Here is a 24089-nt window from a genome sequence, read left to right on the forward strand (position 1 = left end):
CGCTTGTTATCCCTGAGGTATTTCTCCTTGTGTTTCCTGTTTCTCTGTGCCAGTTCGTCTTGTATGTTCCAAGTCAACCAGTATGTTTTTCCCGTGCTCCTGCCTTTTCTATTCTCTTTTACTAGTCCTCACAGTTTTGACCCTTGCCTGTTCTGGACTCTGTACCCGCCTGCCTGACCATTCTGCCTGCCCTGACCTCAAGCCTGCCTGCCACACTGTACCTCCTGGACTGTGAACTGGTTTCGATTTTTTGCCTGTCCAAGACCATTCTCTTGCCTACCCATCTTGAACATAATAAATAGCAAAGACTCAAACCATCTGCCTCCAGTGTTTGCATCTGGGTCTCGCCTTGTCCCCTGATATGCTCCCAATGCCACTTGGGTACACTGCAGCAAACACCGAGAGGCTCTTGATGGCAAAGGAATGTCTGACAGCTTGAAAGACATTTTGAACGCTACATTGAAAATGGTTCACTTTGATAACTTTGCTTTAACAAAGTGAACCATTTTCAATGTAGCGTTCAAAACATCTTTCAAGCTGTCAGACATTCCTTTGGCATGTCTGTCCCCCCTCGTGTATTTTCTGCAATATGCAATGATATGGGCAGCAACCATGTAACGCTTTCACAACATACAGAAGTGCGCTGGTTATAACTGACCCTGGTGCGAGAGCGGGTATGCTTGAAGGGGTACACGGGACTATAAAACGTTTGGGAATCACTGATCTACCGTAAGCGAAGTGGATTTACAGCATGTAACACAATCGCATAATTTCATATTGGGTCCCTGATCTATACAACACAGAAATGCCTAATTATGGATATAAATGTCATTCTCTTCATGGTGATGTATCCTAAATAGGTACAAAAGGTAGAAATATGCAATATCCTCCTTTGCATATTTGAGTACTATTCTACACACTAGCTTTCTCGAGGTGCTGAAACCCTCTATTCTCAACCACCGGCTATAAACCAAACACTATAAAAAACATAAACATAGCCTACCTATGGCTCTTGTAATTCCTTTGGCCAAGGGCCTCCCGTGTTGGGCAGTGGTCTAAGCTGTGCCACTAGAGATTCTGGGTTCGAGTCCAGGCTCTGTCGTAGCCGGCCGCGACCAGAGACACATGGGGCGGCGCACAATTGGCCCAGCGTAGACCTGGTTAGGGGAGGGTTTGGCCGGCAAGGATGTCCTTGTCCCATCGCGCACTAGCGACTCCTGTGGCGGGCCAGGCTCAAAGCACGCTGACATGGTCGCCAGTCTATAGTGTTTCCTCAGACACATTGGTGCAGCTGGTTTCTGGGTTAAGTGGGCATTGTGTCAAGAAGCAGTGTGGCTTGGTTGGGTTGTGTTTCGGAGGACACACAGCTCTTGACCTTCGCCTCTCCCGATTCTGTACTGGAGTTGCAGCGATAACGCAAGACAGTAACTACCAATTGGATACCACAAAATTGGGGAGAAAAACTGGTTAAAAATTGTACAAATAAAAAATAATGAAAAGTACAAATCAAATTTTAGAAAATCCTTCGGACAGGTCAGAAGCAGCTGCCAAGGGCTGCTTGAATACAGAGGGGAGATGATGTGTTGTTGTTTGTTTGCGGTTCCATCTTGCTCCGGTATACTGGGGTGATGTTGGCGTAAATGTTTCAACATATTTGAGGTGTTGGCAGCTCGTTGAGCATGGCGACATACCGTTAACTTTTTACCTACAACTGTCTGTCCATCGGCAATGTAATTTACTTGGAAGCCAAAATGTTGAACAAAACTGGAGATTTAAACAATGATGAAGGATACTCCAATTCTGGTTTATCGACCCCATCACTCGCCATCATACAGAACTAGTTATTTAAAAAAATAAAAGTTTACCTTTATTTAACTAGGCAAGTCAGTTAAGAACAAATTCTTATTTACAATGATGGCCTACTAGGGAACAGTGGGATAACTGCCTTGTTCAGGGGTAGAATGACAGATTTTTATCTTGTCAGCTCGGGGATTCGATCCAGCAACCTTTGTTACTGGCCCAAAACTCTAACCACTAGGCTACCTGCCGACCGCTGTATCTCACAAAAAGATAGTTCAAAATGCGCTAGGCTCTAGTTGTTACATCTAATAATGGACCCGGAGAGGATGGCTGCTGTCTTATTGGCTCTTAATAACCAACTGTGCTATTTTGTTAGTTTTTTCACATTGTTTGTCATTTATTTTGTACATAATGCTGCTGCTACCGTCTCTTATGACCGGCCCTCATCCCAGTCATTCGCAGGAGAAAGACACAGATTTTGCGAAAGGAGATTGGTGTCACTGATTCCCCCGGTACTGCTGCTCATTCCGTGCACCAGTTCCGGAGGTCTACATCACCGGCCTCTAGGCGTCACTGAACTGTTACTTTACGCACACCTGATTCCCATTCCCCCTGATTAGTAATTGTATGTATATATATATATATATATATATATATATATATATATATATATATATATATATATATATATATATGAAACAAGAGGACATAAACGGTCAGAAAAACGATAAATAAACTAACTAGCTTCTTCCGATACTCAAATTCTGTTGCGTTTTGAAATGGAGGCTTATCCCTCTTTTTTTTCTCTTTCTTTTCATTTTACTTCAAAACTATATATATATACATACAATTACTAATCAGGGGGAATGGGAATCAGGTGTGCGTAAAGTAACAGTATATATATATATATATATATATATATATATATATATATATATATATATATATATGTGCCCTTTGTTCACCATTGTCTTGTCAGTTCTTATTCCCATGTCCTTGGTCTGTGAGTACCTGTGCTTTGTTATTTTGGCTTTCGTGCTGCGCGTATTGTGCACTTGTTATTACGGGTTTCGTCCCGTGTATTGTTGTGCATTTGTTATTACGGGTCTCGCCCGTGGAGTGTATTGCGGGTCTCGTCCTATGTATTTATTAGAGGTTTAACCTTGCTCTTTTGTTTGGGTTACATCCCGGTGTGTTTGTTTTGGGCTTCATCCCCGTGCCTTTTCATGGCATGTTGTATATTTTGGGTGGCGTATTAAACCCCCCTATTACAAATTCCTGCACCTGTCTCCAATAATTTATACAATCCACGTATGTCCTACCAATGGGACATTAAAAACTGTAATATCTTAAGTTTCACCGAGTCGTGGCTAAACGATGACATTAATAACATACAGCTGGCGGGTTAAACACTCTATCGGCAGGATAGTACAGCAGCCTCTGGTGAGACAAGGGGTGGCGGTCTGTGTATATTTGTAAACAACAGCTGGTGCATGGTATCTAAGGAAGTCTCTAGCTATTGCTTGCCTGAGGTAGAGTATCTAATGATAAGCTGTAGACCACACTTTCTACCTAGAGAGTTTATCTGTATTTTTCTTAGATGTCTACATACCACCACAGACATCTAAGACCGCACTCAATGAGCCGTATACCGCCATAGGCAAAAAGGAAAACGCTCATCCAGACGCGGCGCTCCTAGTGGCCAGGGACTTCAATGCAAGGAAACTTACATCAGTTTTACCTCATTTCTGTCAGCATGTTAAATGTGCAACCAGAGGGGAAGAAAAGAAAAACTGGACCACCTTTATTCCACACACAGAGACATGTGCAAATCTCACCCCGGCCCTCTATTTGGCAAATCTGACCATAATTCTATCCTCCTGATTCCTGCTTACAAGCAAAAATTAAAAGCAGGAAGCACCAGTGACTCGGTCAAAAAAAAGTGGTCAGATGAAGCAGATGCTAAACTACAGGACTGTTTTGCTATCACAGACTGGAGTATGTTCCGGGATTCCTCCGATGGCATTGAAGAGTACACCACATCAGTCATTGGCTTCATCAATAAGTGCATTGATGACGTCGCCTCCACAGTGACTGTACATACATACCCCAACCAGAAGCCATGGATTACAGGCAACATCCACACTGGCCTAAAGGCTAGAGCTGCCACTTTCAAGGAGCGGGACTCCAACCCGGAAGCTTATAAGAATTCCCGCTTTGCTCTCCAACGAACCATTAAACAGGCAAAGCATCAATAAAGGACTAAGATCGAATAAAACTACACCAGCTCTGACGCTCGTCGGATGTGGCAGGGCTTATTATTACAGACTACAAAGGGAAGCACAGCCAAGAACTGCCCAGTGACACGAGCCTACCAGACAAACTAAATTACTTATATGCTCACTTCGAGGCAAGTAACACTGAAACATGCATGAGAGCATCAGCTGTTCCGGACAAGTTTGTGATGACGCTCTTCGTAGCCGATGTGAGTAATACCTTTAAACAGGTCAACATTCACAAGGCCGCAGGGCCAGATGAATTACCAGGATGTGTACTCCGAGCATGCGCTGACCAACTGGCAAGTGTCTTCACTGACATGTTCAACCTCTCCCTGTCGGAGTCTGTAATACCAACATGTTTTAAGCAGACCACCATAGTCTCTGTGCCCAAGAACACTAAGGTAACCTGCCTAAATGACTACAGATCCGTAGCACTCACGTCCGTAGCCATGAAGTGCTTTGAAAGGCTGGTCATGGCTCACATCAACACCATCATTACAGAAACCCTAGACCCCTTCCAATTTGCATACCGCCCCAACAGATCCACAGATGATGCAATCTCTATTGCACTCCACACTGCCCTTTCACACCTGGACAAAAGGAACACCTATGTGAGAATGCTATTCATTGAAGAGCTCAGCGTTCAACACCATAGTGCCCTCAATGCTCATCCCTAAGCTAAGGACCCTGAGACTAAACACCTCCCTCTGCAACTGGATCCTGGACTTCCTGACGGGCCACCCCCAGGTGGTAAGGGTAGGTAACAACACATTATCCACGCTGATCCTCAACACGAGAGATGATTGTGGACTACAGGAAAAAGAGGACCGAGCACGTCCCCATTCTCAACGACGAGGCTGTAGTGGAGCAGATTGAGAGCTTCAAGTTCCTTGGCATCCACATCACCAACAAACTAACATGGACCAAGCACACCAAGACAGTTGTGAAGAGGGCACGACAAAACCTATTCCCCCTCAGGAGACTGAAAAGATTTGGCATGGGTCCTCAGATCCTCAAAAGGTTCTACAGCTGCACCATCGAGAGCATCCTGATGTATTGCATCACTGCCTGGTATGGCAACTACTCGGCCTCCGACCGCAAGGCACTACAGAGGGTAGAGGCCCAGTACATTACCGGGCCAAGCTTCCTGCCATCCAGGACCTCTATACCAGGCGGTGTCAGAGGAAGGCCCTAAAAATTGTCAAAGACTCCAGCCAACTAGTCATAGACTGTTCTCTCTGCTTCTGTACGGCAAGCGGTACCGGAGCGTCAAGTCTAGGTCCAAGAGGCTTCTAAACAGCTTCTACCCCCAAGCCATAAGACTCCTGAACATCTAATCAAATGGCTACCCAGACTGTTTGTATTGCCCCCCCTCCACCTCTTCTATGCTGCTGCTACTCTCTGTTAATATCTATGCATAGTCACAACATCTCCTCGACCAACCGGGGCCCCCGCACATTGACTCTGTAACGGTACCCACTGTATATAGCTTCGCTATTGTTATTTTACTGCTGCCCTGTAATTATTGGTCACTTTTATATTTTTTGTACTTTCTTAAAACTCCGTTGTTGGTTAAGGGCCTGTAAAGTAAGCATTTCACTGTAAGGTCTATCTATACCTGTTGTATTCGGCGCATGTGACAAATACATTTTGATTTTTAACAAAAATCGCCTGAATTGCCAGATTTACTCAAGATGCATAGGCCTACAACCGTGTAGGCATAGCCTATAGACCTAGTGTTTTTGTTTTGTAAATATGCAGTTTTTTTATGTATTCCTTCCGGTTCACAGTGTGGACCAAACTGAGGCTCCCGTAACGAACGGTTCGTTATGAATATGTGTACCATTACACCACAACAATCAAGTAAGAGTGAGGAGTTTCCCTGGATCAGTGGGTATTAGTGGTTATCCTGATGGCTATAATAGATCTTCTTCACCTCAAGTCCTCCTCCCCCTTAAAGCAAAGATTCACCCATTTTTTATGTTATATCGTTTTTGGGCATCTCTGAGCGATGTTCTATCGATTCCCGGGGTCATTTCATTTTCCATGTGTGTCTGAGCTCTTGCCATTCACGTTGCGCAGAAATACAGCCAGTATGACGCAAAATGCATCACTGGCTGTATTTCTGTATTTTGAAAGTTCTTTATCATGAAAACTACTTGATTGCAGGCTTGCAAAACATTTTGGGACTGTATCAACAGTGCACTAATGAAACAAATACCAAAAGATAGTTTGAGTGGAATTGTATTTATTTTAAGTATCAGACACCACTCCAGGGGTTGGGGAACACAGTAATCTCAGCCTCATGAAATAGGGAAACATTTGAGAGAGAGTGAGAAGATACCCAGTGACTAACTTTCCTTTTCACACTTTATGCTGTTATAACAGTTTCTCTGACATGTGCTTTGAACAGGGAACGCAAACATAACAATCTGCAGCGTATAATGAAGCTGAACTACCTGTCCATGCATCTGGGTGTGCACTGGGGAAATAAAGGCAAAGATATGCCACTAATTCAATTCAGACAGCAAAAAATGTACATACTATTTATTTCAAGTATCCTATTGCATTTGGCTTTGTTGTCACTCTCTTTAGGGATACTGAATTAAGTAAAAATGACTGTAACTCAGGATACAAAACAAGTTCCCACAAGCCCAGCATGGAGGATAATTGATCTGTGCAAAGATCCTGTGCACATAACAAAACACACATCAACACCTACAGAGTCATCTCAAAATAACAACTTGCCATTTAAGAATCTAGTGCGCCTGTCGTCCATGTTTGAAAGGCAGGAATTACACTGTTTACAACATCCTAAAAATAAAAAGCTGTGTAATAACAGTTTCCTCCCATCTCCTCAAAGTAGCCTATGCACTTTTAATCCCTTTATCTATTTCTGGCAGTAGACGTGTATTGTTGATGTCACTGTGTGTGAGATGGACATCAGTTCTATCAGTGAGTTGATGGTGTATGGCTGGAGTGATGCCATGTTGTCCTTTACACAGGCCCGAGAGGGAGGCACCACATGTCTTCACAACCTGCTACAGTAGGGGGGTTCAGCTACTTTATCAACCAAATAATTAAAGAGAAACCTGCGCCTTTTGGCCCAACAAGCATACATTTGCAGAAAGAATGTGAATGTTTTCAGTACAGTGGCACAGAGAGGGGGCAACCTTGGGTAGTTTCCCGTGGTAGTGCAGCCTCCCTCCAGAACAGTGGCACTGCGTCAGGGCTGCCCTTCAGTGCAGAACCACCATATGGGCAGCAGTGGTCACAGGCCCCTGTCAGCACTGGAGAGTGAGTTACACTGGCCTCAATTACAGTAGACTGGGGAGTGCACCTCACCATGGAAGCCCACAGAACCTGACCAACTGACAGCTGCATTAAGAGACATGGTCAGGAATTCACATATTAAGAGGCATTGATGGACAAACAGCACACTATCTCTTTCTCTTCTTTATTTGTTTGACAGACAAATAAAGTGGAACAAATGTGCAGGTGATGCTGCAGTCAGAGTTTATTAGTTCAAAAAATAATAATTAAAGACTGAAGAGAGACCATTACAAAACCTGGACGAAAAACCCAAGATCACTCAAAGAGACTACCATATGTGACTGCTCCAATCAATATCATTACTACCCTGTTATAACAACAGGCACAGTTCAGCTGCAAACCTTGTTGGAAAATACATCATGTGAAAATAGAAGATGACAAACTATGAACACAGCAACTCAGATGGGCCACAGTGTCAGAAGATAACTGACTAATATTTACAACCTAAACGACAAAAGAACAACACAAAGGGCAACCTGCAACAGCTCTCAATATTGTTGAGATAAGCATGGGTTGGGCACTTGCATGATGAATCAGTACTGAATCCGTAGCTGCAGATACCTCAAAAAAAGAAAGGTACATACAGTATGTTGCAACATGGTACTCGTGGTTAGAGCGTTGGGCCAGTAACCGAAAGCTGACAAGTTAAAAGCGGTTGTTCGTTCCCTGAGCAAGCCAGGTAACCCACTGTTCCCCCGGCACCTCTCTCATTCAGAGGGGTTGGGTTGAAGGAATTCAGTTGCATAACTGACTAGGTATCCCACTTTCCCAATCGGCGAAAATGTAAAAGTTACACAAACAGGCTCATTTTTAAATCACTCAATGGCAACAAGTAATCCCCAAAAACCAGACATAGGGAACTGTTTTTAGTGTTATAATGCATCTCTTTTCAACAGCATACAACAAATCCAGAGTTGTTGACTAACTCCCTCTTGCATTAGTTGATCTCTTGTGTGCTGATAAAGAGAGATTGTAGATAGTGGTAACAATGTAACAAGTCAAGGGAATCAAGCATGATTCTACTGCATCGCATCCTTCACCTACTACTAGACAGACAACTCTGATCGTGAGCTATTGAGAGAATAATGAACACTGCATATGCAATTGGATTTTGAATTGCTGCTGTCTGTGGAGGAAATTATTGAAATTGTTCCGCGCTTTTCACTGTGACCCAAAGTAAACCCACCATCTTTACACAAGTCAGTTACCTAGCAACATCGCGACATGGTAATCACAAATTGATGGCTCGCAATGCTCATCACATGCATAAAAAGGATGCGCACTCGCACGCTGAAATAGAATACTGCCTAGGACTTACCCAAAATCAAAGTTAATTGGCCGTTCCCTCTCGGTCACGAGCGCGTTTTGGTTCCTCTGTGGGATACTCAGCAGACAGAAAATAAAAAGTGGCATTACTTGCCAGCTTGAAATGTTGCAATGTAGCCAACAATTAATTTAGTCAGTTTCCTTTCCGCTGTCTTGAGGACGTTTGATAGTTGAACTACTTCATGTAAACAGGAATTAGGGACAGCCTCAGGTCATCATCTTTCTTGAGCTGCATCCAAGTCCTCACATTTCCTTGAACAAATAACTACGTTGGCCCCAAACTGTATGGTAGTAACCCGATAAAAAGCGGGGTCAAGTATTGACAACCGACGGAAAATCCAGGTAGTCTACTAAAACGTTATTGTTTCCAGTAGTAATTCACACGCGAGTTGCCTTCATCACTTCAGTTACCGTTCAAGCGAAAAAGACGCTCTGGATTCAAACACCGGTAAAACCGAAGTCAGTAAATGCACTTGAATCACGAGTATTGCGACAATATGGTGAACATACTCGCAATCCTGAGCTTTCTGAGGGTTGCCTCTAGTCTTGTTTGCTGCATACGTGAACGTGAACCACAACTATGAATTTGCTTCCTTCTCGAGCTCAGGCCAAATGGAATGCGCCCCCTGTTGGCCAAATGTTCCGCAAACGGAAATGTGTTACCTCTGGTTCGTTCAGCCATTCCCATGGGTAAAGAATAGGGTTTGGGGAAAAACTCCGGAAAATGAAGTCAGGTTTAGGAGATCCTATGCGTTAGTTAACATGAGCTTTATGCATTATGAGGCTTTTATGTTCTTTATGTGCTTTATTTATTACAGAAATGCTTAAAAATTCACAAAAAGTGACATTAGCTGATGAAGATGATCTCATAAGAGAACATCTCCTAAACCCGTGTTTACCACATACCTTATTTTTGGCGTTAATCCAAAACCCCTCCAAAAACACCATTCGTTTCCCAATAGGTTTTGTACAAAGACCCATGGCGGAGTTACTGCATACAAAAAGATGCCATTACTATTTCTCTCTATATGATGCATTCTTATGAAAGTATCAAATGATGTCAAGGAAAAATGTAGGTTGTGCATACGACAGTGAAATAAGGCTTAACATTAAATTCAAATAATGTAAAATCTATTCAATTGGTATAGAGTACCACAGTATGATTCAAAATACCCATAAACCTAGAGGACACACAAGCAAATGATTCCAATCATTTTTCCAGCATTAATTTTAGAAACACTTCAAATAAGGGCTGTGTTTTGTGTAGGTTTACCCTGGTGTGATGTTTAGATAACCGTGTAATCCTCTCTAGGACAAGGTGTCTTTTATCAATATATTCACCTTTATTTACCCCGCCCAAAATGAAATGCTAATTAGCTTCTAATGTAGCTATCATAAAGAACTACAAATGCCATGATGATCTGAATGGAGGCAAAAGTAAGAATCTCTGGATTAACTATCAAATGTTAGCTAAAGTGTTAATTAATAAATAGGCTACAGTTCTTTAAATGGACAATTATGTTGACTGTCTTCAGCTAGTTTTAAGTTGACACAATACCCGTTGGCAAAGGTATCAGCTAGAGATGACATGGTTTTGCACGATGTCTAGTTTGACGCTAATTCGCATTTTCGAATCTGAGAGTAAATAGAGCCGAATATACTGATAAAAGTCACCTTGTCCGAGAGAGATTTACATGGTTATTAAAACGTCACACCACGGTTAGTCTACACAAAACACAGCCCTTATTTTAAGTATTTCTAAAATGCCCAAAGTATTGGTTTGATTGGTATTATGACACCTCCACAGTGGTGCTCTACAGGAAGCAGCATGAAAACCCAGCCTACAGTTGATGGTGACCATATATCTCTGACTGCATACAGGGTAAGGAAACAAATATGTAATTTTGGAATATGGGTGAACTATCCTTTTAAAAGCCAAAAGAAACCATAAAGTAAAGTGAAATATTTCAAATATTGGAAATACTTTTCCTTTGTATACGCTTAATGTTGTATGCTTTAAAACAAGATGGGGCCTTGCAGTCACATGTTGCATTGTTTATAGCCAGACCTTTATATATACAGTCTATGAGCCAGACCCACAGAAACCTCCTCACTTGTGTGACATAATATGGATGCAACAGATAGGAGAATCAAGCTCCTTCTAAACAAAACTGAGAATCACCTGTTCCGATCTTTTGGTGGTGTCTAAAGGAATAGTACTCCATTATCAACCTTGAAAATTGCATTGGTCTTAGACGCCCTCAGCCCAAGCCACGGCCTGTTCACTCGCCTACCATTTAGAAGGCGGAGACAGTACAGGTGCATGAAAGCTGGAACCGAAAGACTAAAAAACAGCTTCTATGTTCAGGCCACAAGACTGTTAAATAGTCACTACTTGCCGGCTTCTGCCCAGTACCCTTCCTGAACCTTAGTCACTGTTACTAGCTGGATATCACCGGTACTCTACCCTGCACCTTAGAGACTTCTGCCCTATCTACATATTCAGCTAACACTGGTCACTTTAATAATGTTTACATACTGTTTTACCCACTTCATATGTGCTGTATTCTAGTCAAGGCTCATCCTATATAACTACTGCTATACACACCACTATATACAATACACAGTGCATTTGGAAAGTATTCAGACCCTTGACTTTTTCCACATTTTCCCACGTTTTAGAAATTTTTGCAAATGTATTAAAAATAAAAACTGGAAATATCACATTTAGATATATATTCTGACCCTTTACTCAGTACTTTGTTGAAGCACCTTTGGCAGCAATTACAGCCTTGAGTCTTCTGAGGTATGACGCTACAAGTTTGGCACACCTGTTTTTGGGGAGTTTCTCCCATTCTCTGCAGTACCTCTGAAGCTTTGTCAGGTTGGATGGGTAGCGCCGCTGCACCACTATTTTCAGGTCTCTCCAGAGATGCTCAATCGGGTTCAAGTCTGGGCTCTGGCTGGGCCACTCAAAGACATTCAGAGACTTCTGCGTTGTCTTGGCAGTGTGCTTAGGGTTATTGTCCTGTTGGAAACAAAAATATAAATGCAACATGCAACAATCTAAGATTTTACTGAGTTACAGTTCATATAAGGAAATCAGTCATTTTAAATGAATTAATTAGGACCTAATCTATGGATTTCACATGACTGTGCAAGGGCGCAGTCATGGGTGAGCATAGGCCTACCCACTGGGGAGCCAGGACCAGCCAATAAGAATTCATTTTCCCCCACAAAAGGTCTTTATTACAGACAGTAATACTCCTCAGCACCCTGTCAGATGATCCTGCAGGTGAAGAAGCCAGATGTGGAGGTCTTGGTCTGGTGTGGTTACACGTGGTCTGCGGTTGTGAGACCGGTTGGACGTACTGCCAAATTCTCTAAAATGAAGTTGGAGGCAGCTTATGGTAGAGAAATTAACATACAATTTTCTGGCAACAGGTCTGATGGACATTCCTGCAGTCAGTATGCGAATTGTAAGGTCCTTCAAAACATGAGACATCTGTAGTATTGTGTTGTGTGACAAAACTGCACATCTTAGATTGGCCTTTTATTGTCCCCAGCACAAGGTGAACCTGTGTAATGATCATGCTCTTTAATCAGCTTTTTGATATGCCACACCTATCAGGTCTACAGATTATCTTGGCAAAGGAGAAATTATCACTAACAGGAATGTAAACCAAATTTGTTGTCAAAATATGAGATAAACACGCTTTTTTGTGTGTATGGAAAATTTTGAGGATCTTTTTTTATTTTTTTATAATTCCAGCTCTGTCCATTTGGTTGTTGATCAATGCTAGACAGACATTTTCAAGTCTTGCCATAGATTTTCAAGCATTTCAAAACTGTATCTAGGCCACTCAGGAACATTCAATGTCATCTTGGTAAGCAACTCCAGTGTATATTTGGTTTGAGTTTCAGGTTATTGTCATGCTGTAAATTGAATTAGTCTCCCAGTGAAAGTTGGAATGCAGCCTGAACCAGGCTTTCCTCTAGGACTTTGCCTGTGTTTAGCTCTATTCCATTTCTTTTCATCCTAAAAAAACTCCCTAGTCCTTGCCGATGACAAGCATACCCATAACATGATGCAGCCTCCCGGGTGGCGCAGTGGTTAAGGGTGCTGTACTGCAGCGCCAGCTGTGCCATCAGAGACTGGGTTCGCGCCCAGGCTCTGTCGTAACTGGCCGCGACCGGGAGGTCTGTGGGGCGACGCACAATTGGCCTAGAGTTGTCCGGGTTAGGGAGGGCTTGGCCGGTAGGGATGTCCTTGTCTCATGGCGCACCAAGGTTGCCAGGTGCACTGTGTTTCCTCCAACACATTGGTGTGGCTGGCTTCCGCGTTGGATGCGCGCTGTGTTAAGAAACAACTCTAGGCCAATTGCGGCTTGGTTGGGTTGCGTATCAGAGGATGCATGACTTTCAACTTTCGTCTCTCCCGAGCTCGTACGGGAGTTGTAGTGATGAGACAAGATAGTAGCTACTAAAAAACATTTGGATACCACGAAATTGGGGAGAAAAAGGGGTAAAAAAAAAATCTAAGTAAAAAAATATGGAGATACATCAGTGATGTATTGTGTTGGATATGCCCCAAACATAACTTTGTATTCAGGACACAAAGATACAAAGATCATTTCTTTGCCACATTTTTTGCAGTTTTACTTTCGTGCCTTATTGCAAACAGGATGCATGTTTTGGAATATTTTTGTTCTGTACAGGCTTCCTTCTATTCACTCAGTCAATTAGGTTAGTATTGTGGAGTAACTACAATGTTGATCCATCCGTTTTCTCCCATCACAGTCATTAACATCTAACTTTTTTAAAGTCACCATTGGCCTCAAGGTGAAATCCCTGAGCGGTTTCCTTCCTTTCCGACAGCTGAGTTATGAGAGATGCCTGTATCATTGTAGTGACTGGGTCTATTGATTCACCATCCAAAGTGTAATTATTAACTTCACCATGCTCAAAGGGATATTCAAGGTTTTATTTTTTTCTATCTACCAATCAATAGGCCCCTTCTTCGTGAGACAATGTAAAACCTCCCTGGGCTTTGAGGTTGAATCTGCTTGAAATTCACTTGTTAAGCACATTTTTACTCCTGAACATATTTAGGCTTGCCATAACAAAGGTATTGAATAATTACTGACTCAAGTAATTTAAGCTTTTCTTTTATAAATAATTTGTAAAAATGTTGAATAAAAAAAATCCGCTTTGACATTATGGGGTATAAAATCACAATTAAATTTAAATTCAGAATGTAAAACAACAAAATGTGGTAAACTCAAGGGGAATACTTTCTGAAGGCACTGTATAAACGGCACACACGATAAATCTACTTCCACAGACCAACATTTGATCGTGAAAAGGTAAAGGAATGGTTGCATATGGAGGGTGTTGTCTGACTCTGATTTCCCAATTAGATCCTTTTTACCATTTGATTATGCTCTAGAATACATTAAAAGGTCATTGTAAAAGGAAATCATGTCAGACAGCCATGATAGCCTTCACTGAGGTGTTGGTCCTCCTTATACTTCAGTCCATGTGGTGGCGATAGTGTGCCACTGTTGGTTCATAGCCACTAATCCAGGAGGGAAGAAGAAGTAAACGGTGAACTTGATTTGCTGAGGCTGAAGAGGAAGTGATTGTTTCTTTTGTATTTACACGTGTAAACAATCATATTTTTTGCCTATATTTGTCTGCTGCATTATTGAAACAGTGTAAAGAGAGATATCACGTTTAGTGTAAATGCAAACGGAGTCCTCTCACGTAATTCGGGAGGGAAATGTCGTCAAGATTATTCGTTAACCTGATCTTTCAAGTGACGGGGAAGGTAACATGGGGAACCTCAGGACGACCTCCACTTTTTACTGTGCCACCCGTTAGCTTGGCACATGTTCAGACCGCCGGTAAGAAAGATTACATTGATCTCCCTGTCCTAAATGAAGACGAGCTGGACGAGCAGTTTGTAAGAGGGTCTGGACCTGGTGGTCAGGCGACCAACAAAACCAGCAACTGTGTGGTGCTCAGGCACATCCCAACTGGCATTGTCGTTAAGGTGACTATCTAACATATTACATTAAGCCTTTTTTTAGTTCATGATGACCATAAGACAACCAATATTACACATGGACAATACGAAATACATAAGCGTTTTGATAGGCTATCTATCCTTCCTGGGCAATACTTCCATATGCATATGATGTAATGGGGGTCTTTTAGGTTCCCCATAAATGTGGGCAAGGTGCCCCATTTAGGAGCAGTGGTGTAGTGCTCATTTTTTAGGTGAGGGAGCGCAACAAAATATGTAAATTACGTCCTAATTTCCTCTATCAAAGTTTGTATGGACAGATGTAGCCTATTGAATAACCTATCATTACAGGGCTCTCCAACTCAGTTCCTGGAGCACTACCGTCTTGTATGGTTTCACTCCAACCCCAGTTGTAACTAACCTGATTCATTTTATGAACCAGCTAATTATTAGAATCAGATGTGCTCGATTAGGGTTGAAATGAAAACCTACAGGATAGCTCTCCTGGAATAGGGTTTGAGAGCCCTATTATAGAATATGCATGAAATGCATCCTCCAATTGCAACGTCTGCCCATGCCCACACATATTGTCTCAAGAAAATGTTATATTTTTATACCATAAAACACCAAGTTAGGCATACCTAATTTCAAAATAGACCATCACTGTCAATCATGAATGATAATTATTTGTTTTACCAGGTCTAACTGCATCTGCATGGCAATCATTTGATTGATCTCAATCAGTTTAATGGGAATAGCCTATGCATTTCAATCTTCTTGAATTACTGTTTGTGAGTGAACAACTTATTTATCTCATGATCATGACATAAAAAGTAGCCTTTTCAAAATATGTTTTGTCGAGATCATGAGATAAACTCTATAAATAGGAGAGGGCGGATTGATGATAGATTGACAGTATGTCTGAGGTGGCAGAACCCACGGTCCATCTGCACATTTGTTTTAATTTATTGCTACACTAAGGTATGGTACATTTCATGCTAACATCATGCTTTCATTTGTGTTTGGAGCTCATCAGTTTATAAGTTAGAATGTTAGAAAGCTAAATGTCCCTTACCTTGAGCTAAGAGCTCTTGGGCAGCTAAGCCCTTGTGTGGCAGTTAAGCCCTGAATGATGACTGACAGGCAGCACTGTCTCCCAGGCTGTATGCCACCCCCAAGACCACAGCCAATTGCATGTAAGCAACAACGCAGCTACAGAGCCTTCAGAAAGTATTCATACCCCTTAACTTATTCCATATTTTGTTGTTATAGCCTGAATTCTCACCCATCAACACACAATATCCCATAATGACTCAATGAAAACATGTTTTTAGAAATGTTTGCAAATGTATTGAAAATGAAATACAGAAATATCTAATTTACCTGAGTAGTCACACCCATGAGTCTCTGCTTAGTTCCATTCCGTTGTATTTTTTTATCCTGAAAAACTCCCCAGTCCTTTAACGATTACAAGCATACCCATAGCATGATGCAGCCACCACTATGCATGAAAATATAGACAGTGGTACTCAGTAATGTGTTGTATTGGATTTACCCCAAACATAACACTTTGTATTCTGGATGAATTATTACTTTAGTGCCTTGTTGCAAACAGGATGCATGTTTTGGAATAGTTGTATTATGTACAGGCTTCATTCTTTTCACTCTGTCAGTTAGGTTAGTATTGTGGAGTAACTACAATATTGTTGATCCATCCTCAGTTTTCTCCTATCACAGCCATTAAACTCTGTGACTAACTGTTGTAAAGTCACCATTGGCCTCATGGTGAAATCCCAAAGCGTTTTCCTTCCTTTCCGGCAACTGAGTTAAAGTTGGAAGGACGCCTGTATCTTTGTAGTGACTGGGTGTATTGATACACAATCCAAAGTATAATTAATAACTTCATGCTTAAAGGGATATTCAATATCTGCTTCTTTTTTTTTCTTCATTGGAAAACCTTGCCTGTCTTTTTTTTTTTTTTTCACTGCTCGACTGATGGATCTTACAGATATTTGTATGTGTGGGGTAGAGAGATTAAGTAATCATTTAAATCATGTTAACTGTTATTGCACACAGAGTGAGAGCCATGCAACTTATTATATGACTTGTTAAGCAGATCTTTACTCCTGGATGTATTTAGGCTTGCAAAGGGGTTGAATACTTATTGACTCAAGACGTTTCAGCTTTTCATTTGTTATTAGTTTGTAAACATAAAAAAAAGACATTCTACTTTGACATTATGGGATATTGTGTGTAGGCCAGTGGCAAAAAAAAACTCAACTTGATCCATTTTAAATTCAGGCTGTAACACAACAAATTGTGGAAAAAGTCAAGGGGTGTGAATACTTTCTGAAAGCACTGTAACTTGGCTAGTCTTGGTTTTTATATATACTGGTTGTTAGCTTGCATAACTGATGTGTATAATTGTAAGGGACACTTCTTGTTTTATGGATAATTTTTACATTTACAGAGTGGGTGTGCTCCATACCTGACAGGCGGATCAGATCCAATAGCAGTCTCAGAGGCTGATAGGTCAGGATTCTACCCTTAAGGCTGTTTCATAGGTAAAGGTCATTGCAGGCAGATTAGCAGAGCGCATTATGTATATGATCAAGACTTGGCGGGCTCTATTCCTGGCAGGCTGATAAGATTCAATAGCCTATAACACACTGACACTTAATATGCCTGCCAGAAACTTTACCTATGAAACAGCCTACAACGCAGCATCATGATATATGCTATTGAATCAGATCAGCCTGCCAGGAATAGAGCTCACCCCTTGGATCAGATATGCATCTGCCTCTAAAGCACTTTCACAGCTAATATGCCTGCAAGGAACCTGAACTATGAAACCGCCTACAAAGCAGCATCCTGATTTATCAGCCTCAAAGGCTGAAATTTAATCTGATCAGCCTGTCAGGAATGGAGCTCACCCACTGTAAATATGATCCAGTTACGCAAGTTAACAACCAGTATAGATAACAAGTTAGCTTGTGTCGTGGAAATATTGATAGTAACTAAACCGAGCAATTCCATAGAAGAACTAAATTCTCTTGCCACACACCTCAGGTCTTATAGGTTTCCACCTTCAGATAACACACATGTTCACTCCCCTCTATGTAGATGATTAACACCCCTACCTCTCGCCACCATTATCTTTCTGTCTCAATTCTTGCTTGTTTACAGATTCTATTGGTTGTGTATCCATAGCAATGATACAAAAATAAGACACACATAATGCAGGTGTCTGTCCAATTATACTCATAGGACTACACAATGGCTCTCCCCAAGCCTGTAATGGCACAGACATACATGTACAATACAACTACATGCCCTAAAGCCAGTCACAGGACCAGGTAATGACTTCCCTCAGGCCTACAACAGCACAGGCATACATTTTCTGCCTACGTTCTGTTTTTACAGTGATTAACTCCATGTTGACCCAGCTCTGTTCATTCACCTGAACTCAGCCTTTATTCTGCTTGCACATATCTAATAATTAAACTTATATTCATTCTGTTTACTACTTATATTAGTGAATAATATATGTACTGGAAAATCACCCATAGTCATGAATTTTCTCCTACACTTGCTAGATAGCTAGCTAACAAGACTACATAGCTAACTGGCTTGCTCACAAGACTAGCAAAGTTAGCTGGGTTGTTCCTTGCATGCGATTGGCTGTGGTCTTAGGGTGTGGCATGCAACCTGGGAGACGGAGCTGCCTGTCAGGCAGGGCTTAAACGCCCCGCATTGTTATCAACGCAGCCACAGGGCTCTTTGATGAAGTGGTTCCTCTGAACTGTAAATTAGAGCAGATTATGTTAAAAAAATATTTGCCTTTTATTTTGTTTCAATCAAAACATATATCCTCCCTAGTGGCTCTGTTGAGTTTTGGTGCATGATTTAGCTTTTGGTGCACTATTTAGCTTCAGCTAACTATCCTAAAATCTCATTAGAAATGAGTTGTTTTTGGTGTAACAGTAATGTTATAGGCCTACTATGCTGTGGAATGTATTATAGTCGGTTGTTATTTATGTAAAATACAAATTAAGAGATTGTGATCTTGTGAGACATTGATCTAACTACTAAATGAGCACCATTGTGAGAAGTGATAATCTTCTATTTGTAATAAGAATGTAATAAGTGATGACTAGGACTATTAGGTGTAGGCAAAGGTTATTTTAAACTATTGGAGCGCCCTTCGGGTTCTTAAAGGACAGAGCTAAATTAACTTTAATTTAAATAGCTTGAACACTTTGTTTCAATATACCCGATTACAGAATAAAATAAAACAGAGGAACTATCAATTCATATAATTTATTTGCATAGATTTAATCATCAAATCAATTGACCAAGAAGTGAACATATCATTGCTAGGTAGAATTGAAGGGAATTTGTTTTAAAACAATCATAAAATCAAGCTTTTGATGTGGTGTATTCATGCATCTCAATAAACTATAACTTAAATGCATTATTACCTCTAATTTGTCCAAAATTCACATTTCCAATTTTCCACCCAGACATACCAAGGTAGAACCGTCCCTGCATCTCAACCAATAGTCAATATAGGCTAAATATCCCAAGCAGGGCTACAGCAACCTCCAGAGGTGGTCAGGCTCTTGGGCTTTGCAGTAGCCACTCTGTTTTGGGTGTCCTCGGCAGAACGGTGTCACCGTAACCAAGTGGTCACATATCGTTCTGGGTTCCACTGCGCAAGAGAGGGTTGGTGGAGATTTATGAACATCAAGGCAGACACAGCTGAATTTTATAAAAAAATAATAAAAAATCTTATTGGCCAAAGTTGTCAAGCCTCCAACGGGCCTCCGCAGTGCACACATGTAGCCTACAGTTCATCATTCTCACCACCGCCAGAGAGAAGACAGGGAAGAAGCCACCATTTACCTGCCTCTAGGCTGCTATAGACTACGAATTTATTTGAATTGTCATTCTATTGTTTTTCATGGAATTTGTGGTAATTAAGTAATTTATTTAGAATTGATCAGAATACATTTTCTGTGTATTCTCAAATTGAAAAGACTGAGGTGCTCCCTCACGCTCCATCAGCACTAGACACCTGTTTAGGAGGTACCGTAATCTGTACATTTTTATTGCTAACTCCTCTCTCGTAATTCAGTGCCATCAAACCAGATCGGTGGAAACAAACCGCAAAAGAGCTCGGCAGATAATGAGGGAGAAGCTTGAGGTCACCTACAAGGGAGAAGCGAGCGACATTCTGAAGAATAAGAAGGAGTCTATACAGAGGAAACAAGACAAGAGGAAAAGGGCAAACGAGAATTTGGAGAAGAAGAGACTTTTCAAAGAGGCACTGATGACAGACTTCAAACCAGGGGATGACAGGGGATGAAAAGTATGCATGAACATAACATTTAGTCTGATCAACAAATATGTCCTACCTCATCATGATCTGTATTGTAAATAAAGAGCACCTATTGAAATAAATTATATTGTCATCAATCTGTCTAAAATACAGGAATGATGTCAGTATTTTCTGTAATTGTAATGAAATTAAGTTTTATTACACCGTTAATAAATACAAAGACGCAAACAATGGCTTTATTACAATGGTTAATTCATAATGTGGTGTGTTTATCAGTGTGTTTGGCACTATCCCTTTTGTTGTCACTCATGCTTAAATATGTTAAAAGATACAAGCTACTACTCCTCCATTGTCAAAATGCCTTTTGTACACTCTTACACAAAAAAATCCATATGAGTTTCACTAAATGATAGGGGCTTTGCTACATACAATGCATTTTTAGGCAATGGGAACACATAAAACCAGGAAATTCCTGTCAAGTACAGCTCATGGGTAACTTTTTTGTTGAAGCCCAAGGTGCCACCTCAGTTTTAAAAAACAATTATGTTTTACTCAATACTTTTATTGGACCAATAAAATCAAAGGCCTTTGTCTTTTGAGTCTTTGATCTTCAGTCTGGAGAGTTGGTCCAATCCAATAACTTTGTTTGCACCTTGCCTGTTAGAGCCTTGCATTTCTCTCGGTTTCTGCCTAGCATTCACGTATAAGCCCCCTGGCGTGAATGATACCTTCAAATGAAAAAGAAAAGATAAAAACACACAATTAAGTTCTTGAGTCCATGAAACGTCAAATTATACAGACCCCAATGGTGCATAGTAGATTTCACACAGCAAGTACTAGATCGCGAGAACCCAAGGAGGCATACAGCCTTTCCTATTTTTAGTGAAACATATGGACCACTGCTGGGCCAATGTGTACTACAGTCCTGATGCTCTGTTTAAATGTTTAGAAACATGAATAATCCCTGCTTGTGATACGCTTTTGGAAACCTTTGGAACGTTCATATCACAGAGAACAAATTTTACTAATACAAAATATATACTTGTGCACCTTTAACAGGTTCCCACCTAGGTATTTTGCGTTGCACATTTACTTGAAGTACGGCGACAGTTCATAAGCTAATGGAAACTCGAGGGAATAAAAATAAAAACATTGTCTTGAAGTTGTATTGGGGTTGTGCCGCAGAGCATCATGGGGGTTGTATGTGTTGTAGACCGAGCACGTTTTAGATAAATGGTTGAACTGATTCCTGTCTTCCGTCTCATCATTATTGAATTGTTATAATAACATGGTTATAAAACACACGAGACAACACTGTTACGGCAAAAAACTGTGAATCTATGCTAAAACGGCTAACAGTAAATATCCTACCATACCCTTGCCTGTACATTATGCCCTGAATCTATTCTACCATGCCCAGAAATCTGCTCCTTTTATTCTCTGTTCCCAGCGCACTAGACGACCAGTTCTTATAGCCTTTAGCCGTACCCTTATCCTACTCCTCCTCTGTTCCTCTGGTGATGTAGAGGTTAACCCAGGCCCTGTAGCCCACAGTACCACACCTATTCCCCAGGCGCTCTCATTTGTTGACTTCTGTAACCGTAAAAGCCTTGGTTTCATGCATGTTAACATCAGAAGCCTCCTCCCTAAGTTTGATTTATTCACTGCTTTAGCACACTCTGCCAACCCTGATGTCCTAGCCGTGTCTGAATCCTAGCTTAGGAAGGCCACCAAAAATTCTGAAATTTCCATCCCCAACTACATTATTTTCCACCAAGTTAGAACTGCCAAAGGGGGCGGAGTTAGCCTGCAGAGTTTTGTCACTTTTTGTACTATACATGTCTACTTTTAAAAATCTACCTTTCCAGAAATGTCTCTCACTGTTGCCCCTTGTTATAGACCCCCTTCAGCCCCCAGCTGTGCCCTGGACACCATATGTGAATTGATTGCCCCCCCATCTGTCTTCAGAGTTCGAACTGTTAGGTGACCGAAACTGGGGTATGCTTAACACCCCGGCCGTCTTACAATCTAAGCTAGATGCCCTCAATCTCACACAAGTTATCAAGGAACCTACCAGGTACAACCCTAAATCCGTAAACACGGGCACCCTCATAGATATCATCCTGACCAACTTGCCCTCTAAATACACCTCTGCTGTCTTCAACCAGGATCTCAGTGATCACTGCCTCATTGCCTGCTTTCAACTCTGTCAGCAGACTCAATAGCCTTGGTTTCTCAAATAACTGCCTCGCCTGGTTCACCAACTTCTTCTCAGAGTTCATTGTGTCAAATCGGAGGGTTCAATTCTTGGACCGAGTCTTTTCTCTGTATATATCAATGATGTCGCTCTTGCTGCTGGTGATTCTCTGATCCACCTCTACGCAGATGACGCCATTCTGTATACATCTGGCTCTTCTTTGGACCGTGTTAACAAACCTCCAGACGAGCTTCAATGCCATACAACACTCCTTCCGTGGCCTCCAACTGCTCTTAAATGCTAGTAAAACTAAATGCATGCTCTTTAACCGATCGCTGCCCACACCCGCCCAGCATCAGTACTCTGGACAATTCTGACTTAAAATATGTGGACAACTACAAATACCTAGGTGTCTGGTTAGACTGTAAACTCTCCTTCCAGACTCACATTAAGCATCTCCAATCCAAAATGAAATCTAGAATTGTCTTCCTATTTCGCAACAAAGCATCCTTCACTCATGCTGCCAAACATACCATGGTAAAACTGACTATTCTACCGATCCTTGACTTCGGCGATGTCATTTACAAAATAGCCTCCAACACTACTCAGCAAATTGGATGTAGTCTATCACAATGGCAACCATTTTGTCACCAAAGCCCCATATACTACCCACCACTGCGACCTGTATGCTCTCGTTGGCTGGCCCTCACTTCATATTCATCGCCAAACCCACTGGCTCCAGGTCATCTATAAGTATTTGCTAGGTAAAGCCCCACCTTATCTCAGCTCACTGGTCACCATAGCAACACCCACCCATAGCACATGCTCCAGCAGGTATATTTCACTGGTCATCCCCAAAGCCAACACCTCTTTGGCCACCTTTCCTTCCAGTTCTCTCCTGCCAATTACTGGAATGAATTGCAAAATCACTGAAGCTGGAGACTTACATCACCTTCACTAACTTTAAGCATCAGCTGTCAGAGCAGCTTACCGATCACTGCACCTGAACACAAACCATCTGTAAATAGCCCACCCAACAACCTCATCCCCATATTGTTATTTATTTTTGCTCTTTTGCACCCCAGTATCTATACTTGCACATCATCTGCATATCTATCACTCCAGTGTTAATGCTAAAGTGTAATTATTTCGCCACTATGGCCTATTTATTGCCTTACCTCCCTAATCTTACTACATTTGCACACACTGTATATAGATTTTTCTATTGTGTTATTGACTGTATGTTTGTTTACCCCATGTGTAACTCTGTTGTCTTTGTCGAACTGCTTTGCTTTATCTTGGTCATGTCGCAGTTGTAAATGAGAACTTGTTCTCAACTGGCCTACCTGGTTAAATAAAGGTGAAATAAAAAATACATTTAAAAAATCTCATAATCAGCTGTAGACCACACTATATACCTAGAGAGTTTATCTGTATTTTTTTGTAGCTGTTTACATTCCACCACAGACTGAGGATGGCTCTAAAACAGCATTGAATTAACTGTATTCTGCCATAAGCAAACAAGAAAACGCTCAACCAGAGGCGGAGCTCCTTGTAGCCGGGGACTTTAATGCAGGGAAACTTAAATCAGTTTCTATCAGCATGTCACATGTGCAACCAGAGGGGGAAAAACTCAGGACCACACACAGAGACGCATACAAAGCTCTCCCTTGCCCTTCATTTGGCAAATCTGACCATAATTCTATTCTCCTGATTCCTGCTTACAAGCAAAAATAAAAGCAGGAAGCACCAGTGACTAGATCAATAAAAAAAGTGGTCAGATGA

At 41.4% G+C, this 24089-nt stretch overlaps 2 protein-coding genes across 3 annotated transcripts in view; one reads left to right on the forward strand and one right to left on the reverse strand.

The window, feature by feature from the left end:
- Positions 1-9356, reverse strand: part of LOC109895929 (membrane-associated phosphatidylinositol transfer protein 2) — an 82472-nt gene extending 73116 nt beyond the window's left edge. Inside the window, exon 1 of one of the 2 annotated variants that reach the window (XM_020490041.2) lies at positions 8731-9356. The gene's annotated coding sequence lies outside the window, so the exon portion shown is untranslated. The remainder of the gene's footprint in view (positions 1-8730) is intronic. The other variant, XM_031830032.1, reaches the window with a different exon arrangement.
- A 4973-nt stretch (positions 9357-14329) lies between these two features.
- Positions 14330-21353, forward strand: mtrfr (mitochondrial translation release factor in rescue). Its single transcript, XM_020490040.2, has 2 exons — positions 14330-14793; positions 19904-21353. Exons 1-2 carry the CDS (start codon positions 14521-14523, stop codon positions 20132-20134), a joined length of 504 nt encoding a protein of 167 aa, XP_020345629.1. The 5' UTR covers positions 14330-14520; the 3' UTR covers positions 20135-21353.
- The last annotated feature ends 2736 nt before the right edge of the window (positions 21354-24089 follow it).

The sequence above is a fragment of the Oncorhynchus kisutch genome, linkage group LG8 (assembly GCF_002021735.2).
Source record: "Oncorhynchus kisutch isolate 150728-3 linkage group LG8, Okis_V2, whole genome shotgun sequence".
In the NCBI taxonomy this organism is placed as follows: Eukaryota; Metazoa; Chordata; class Actinopteri; order Salmoniformes; family Salmonidae; genus Oncorhynchus; species Oncorhynchus kisutch.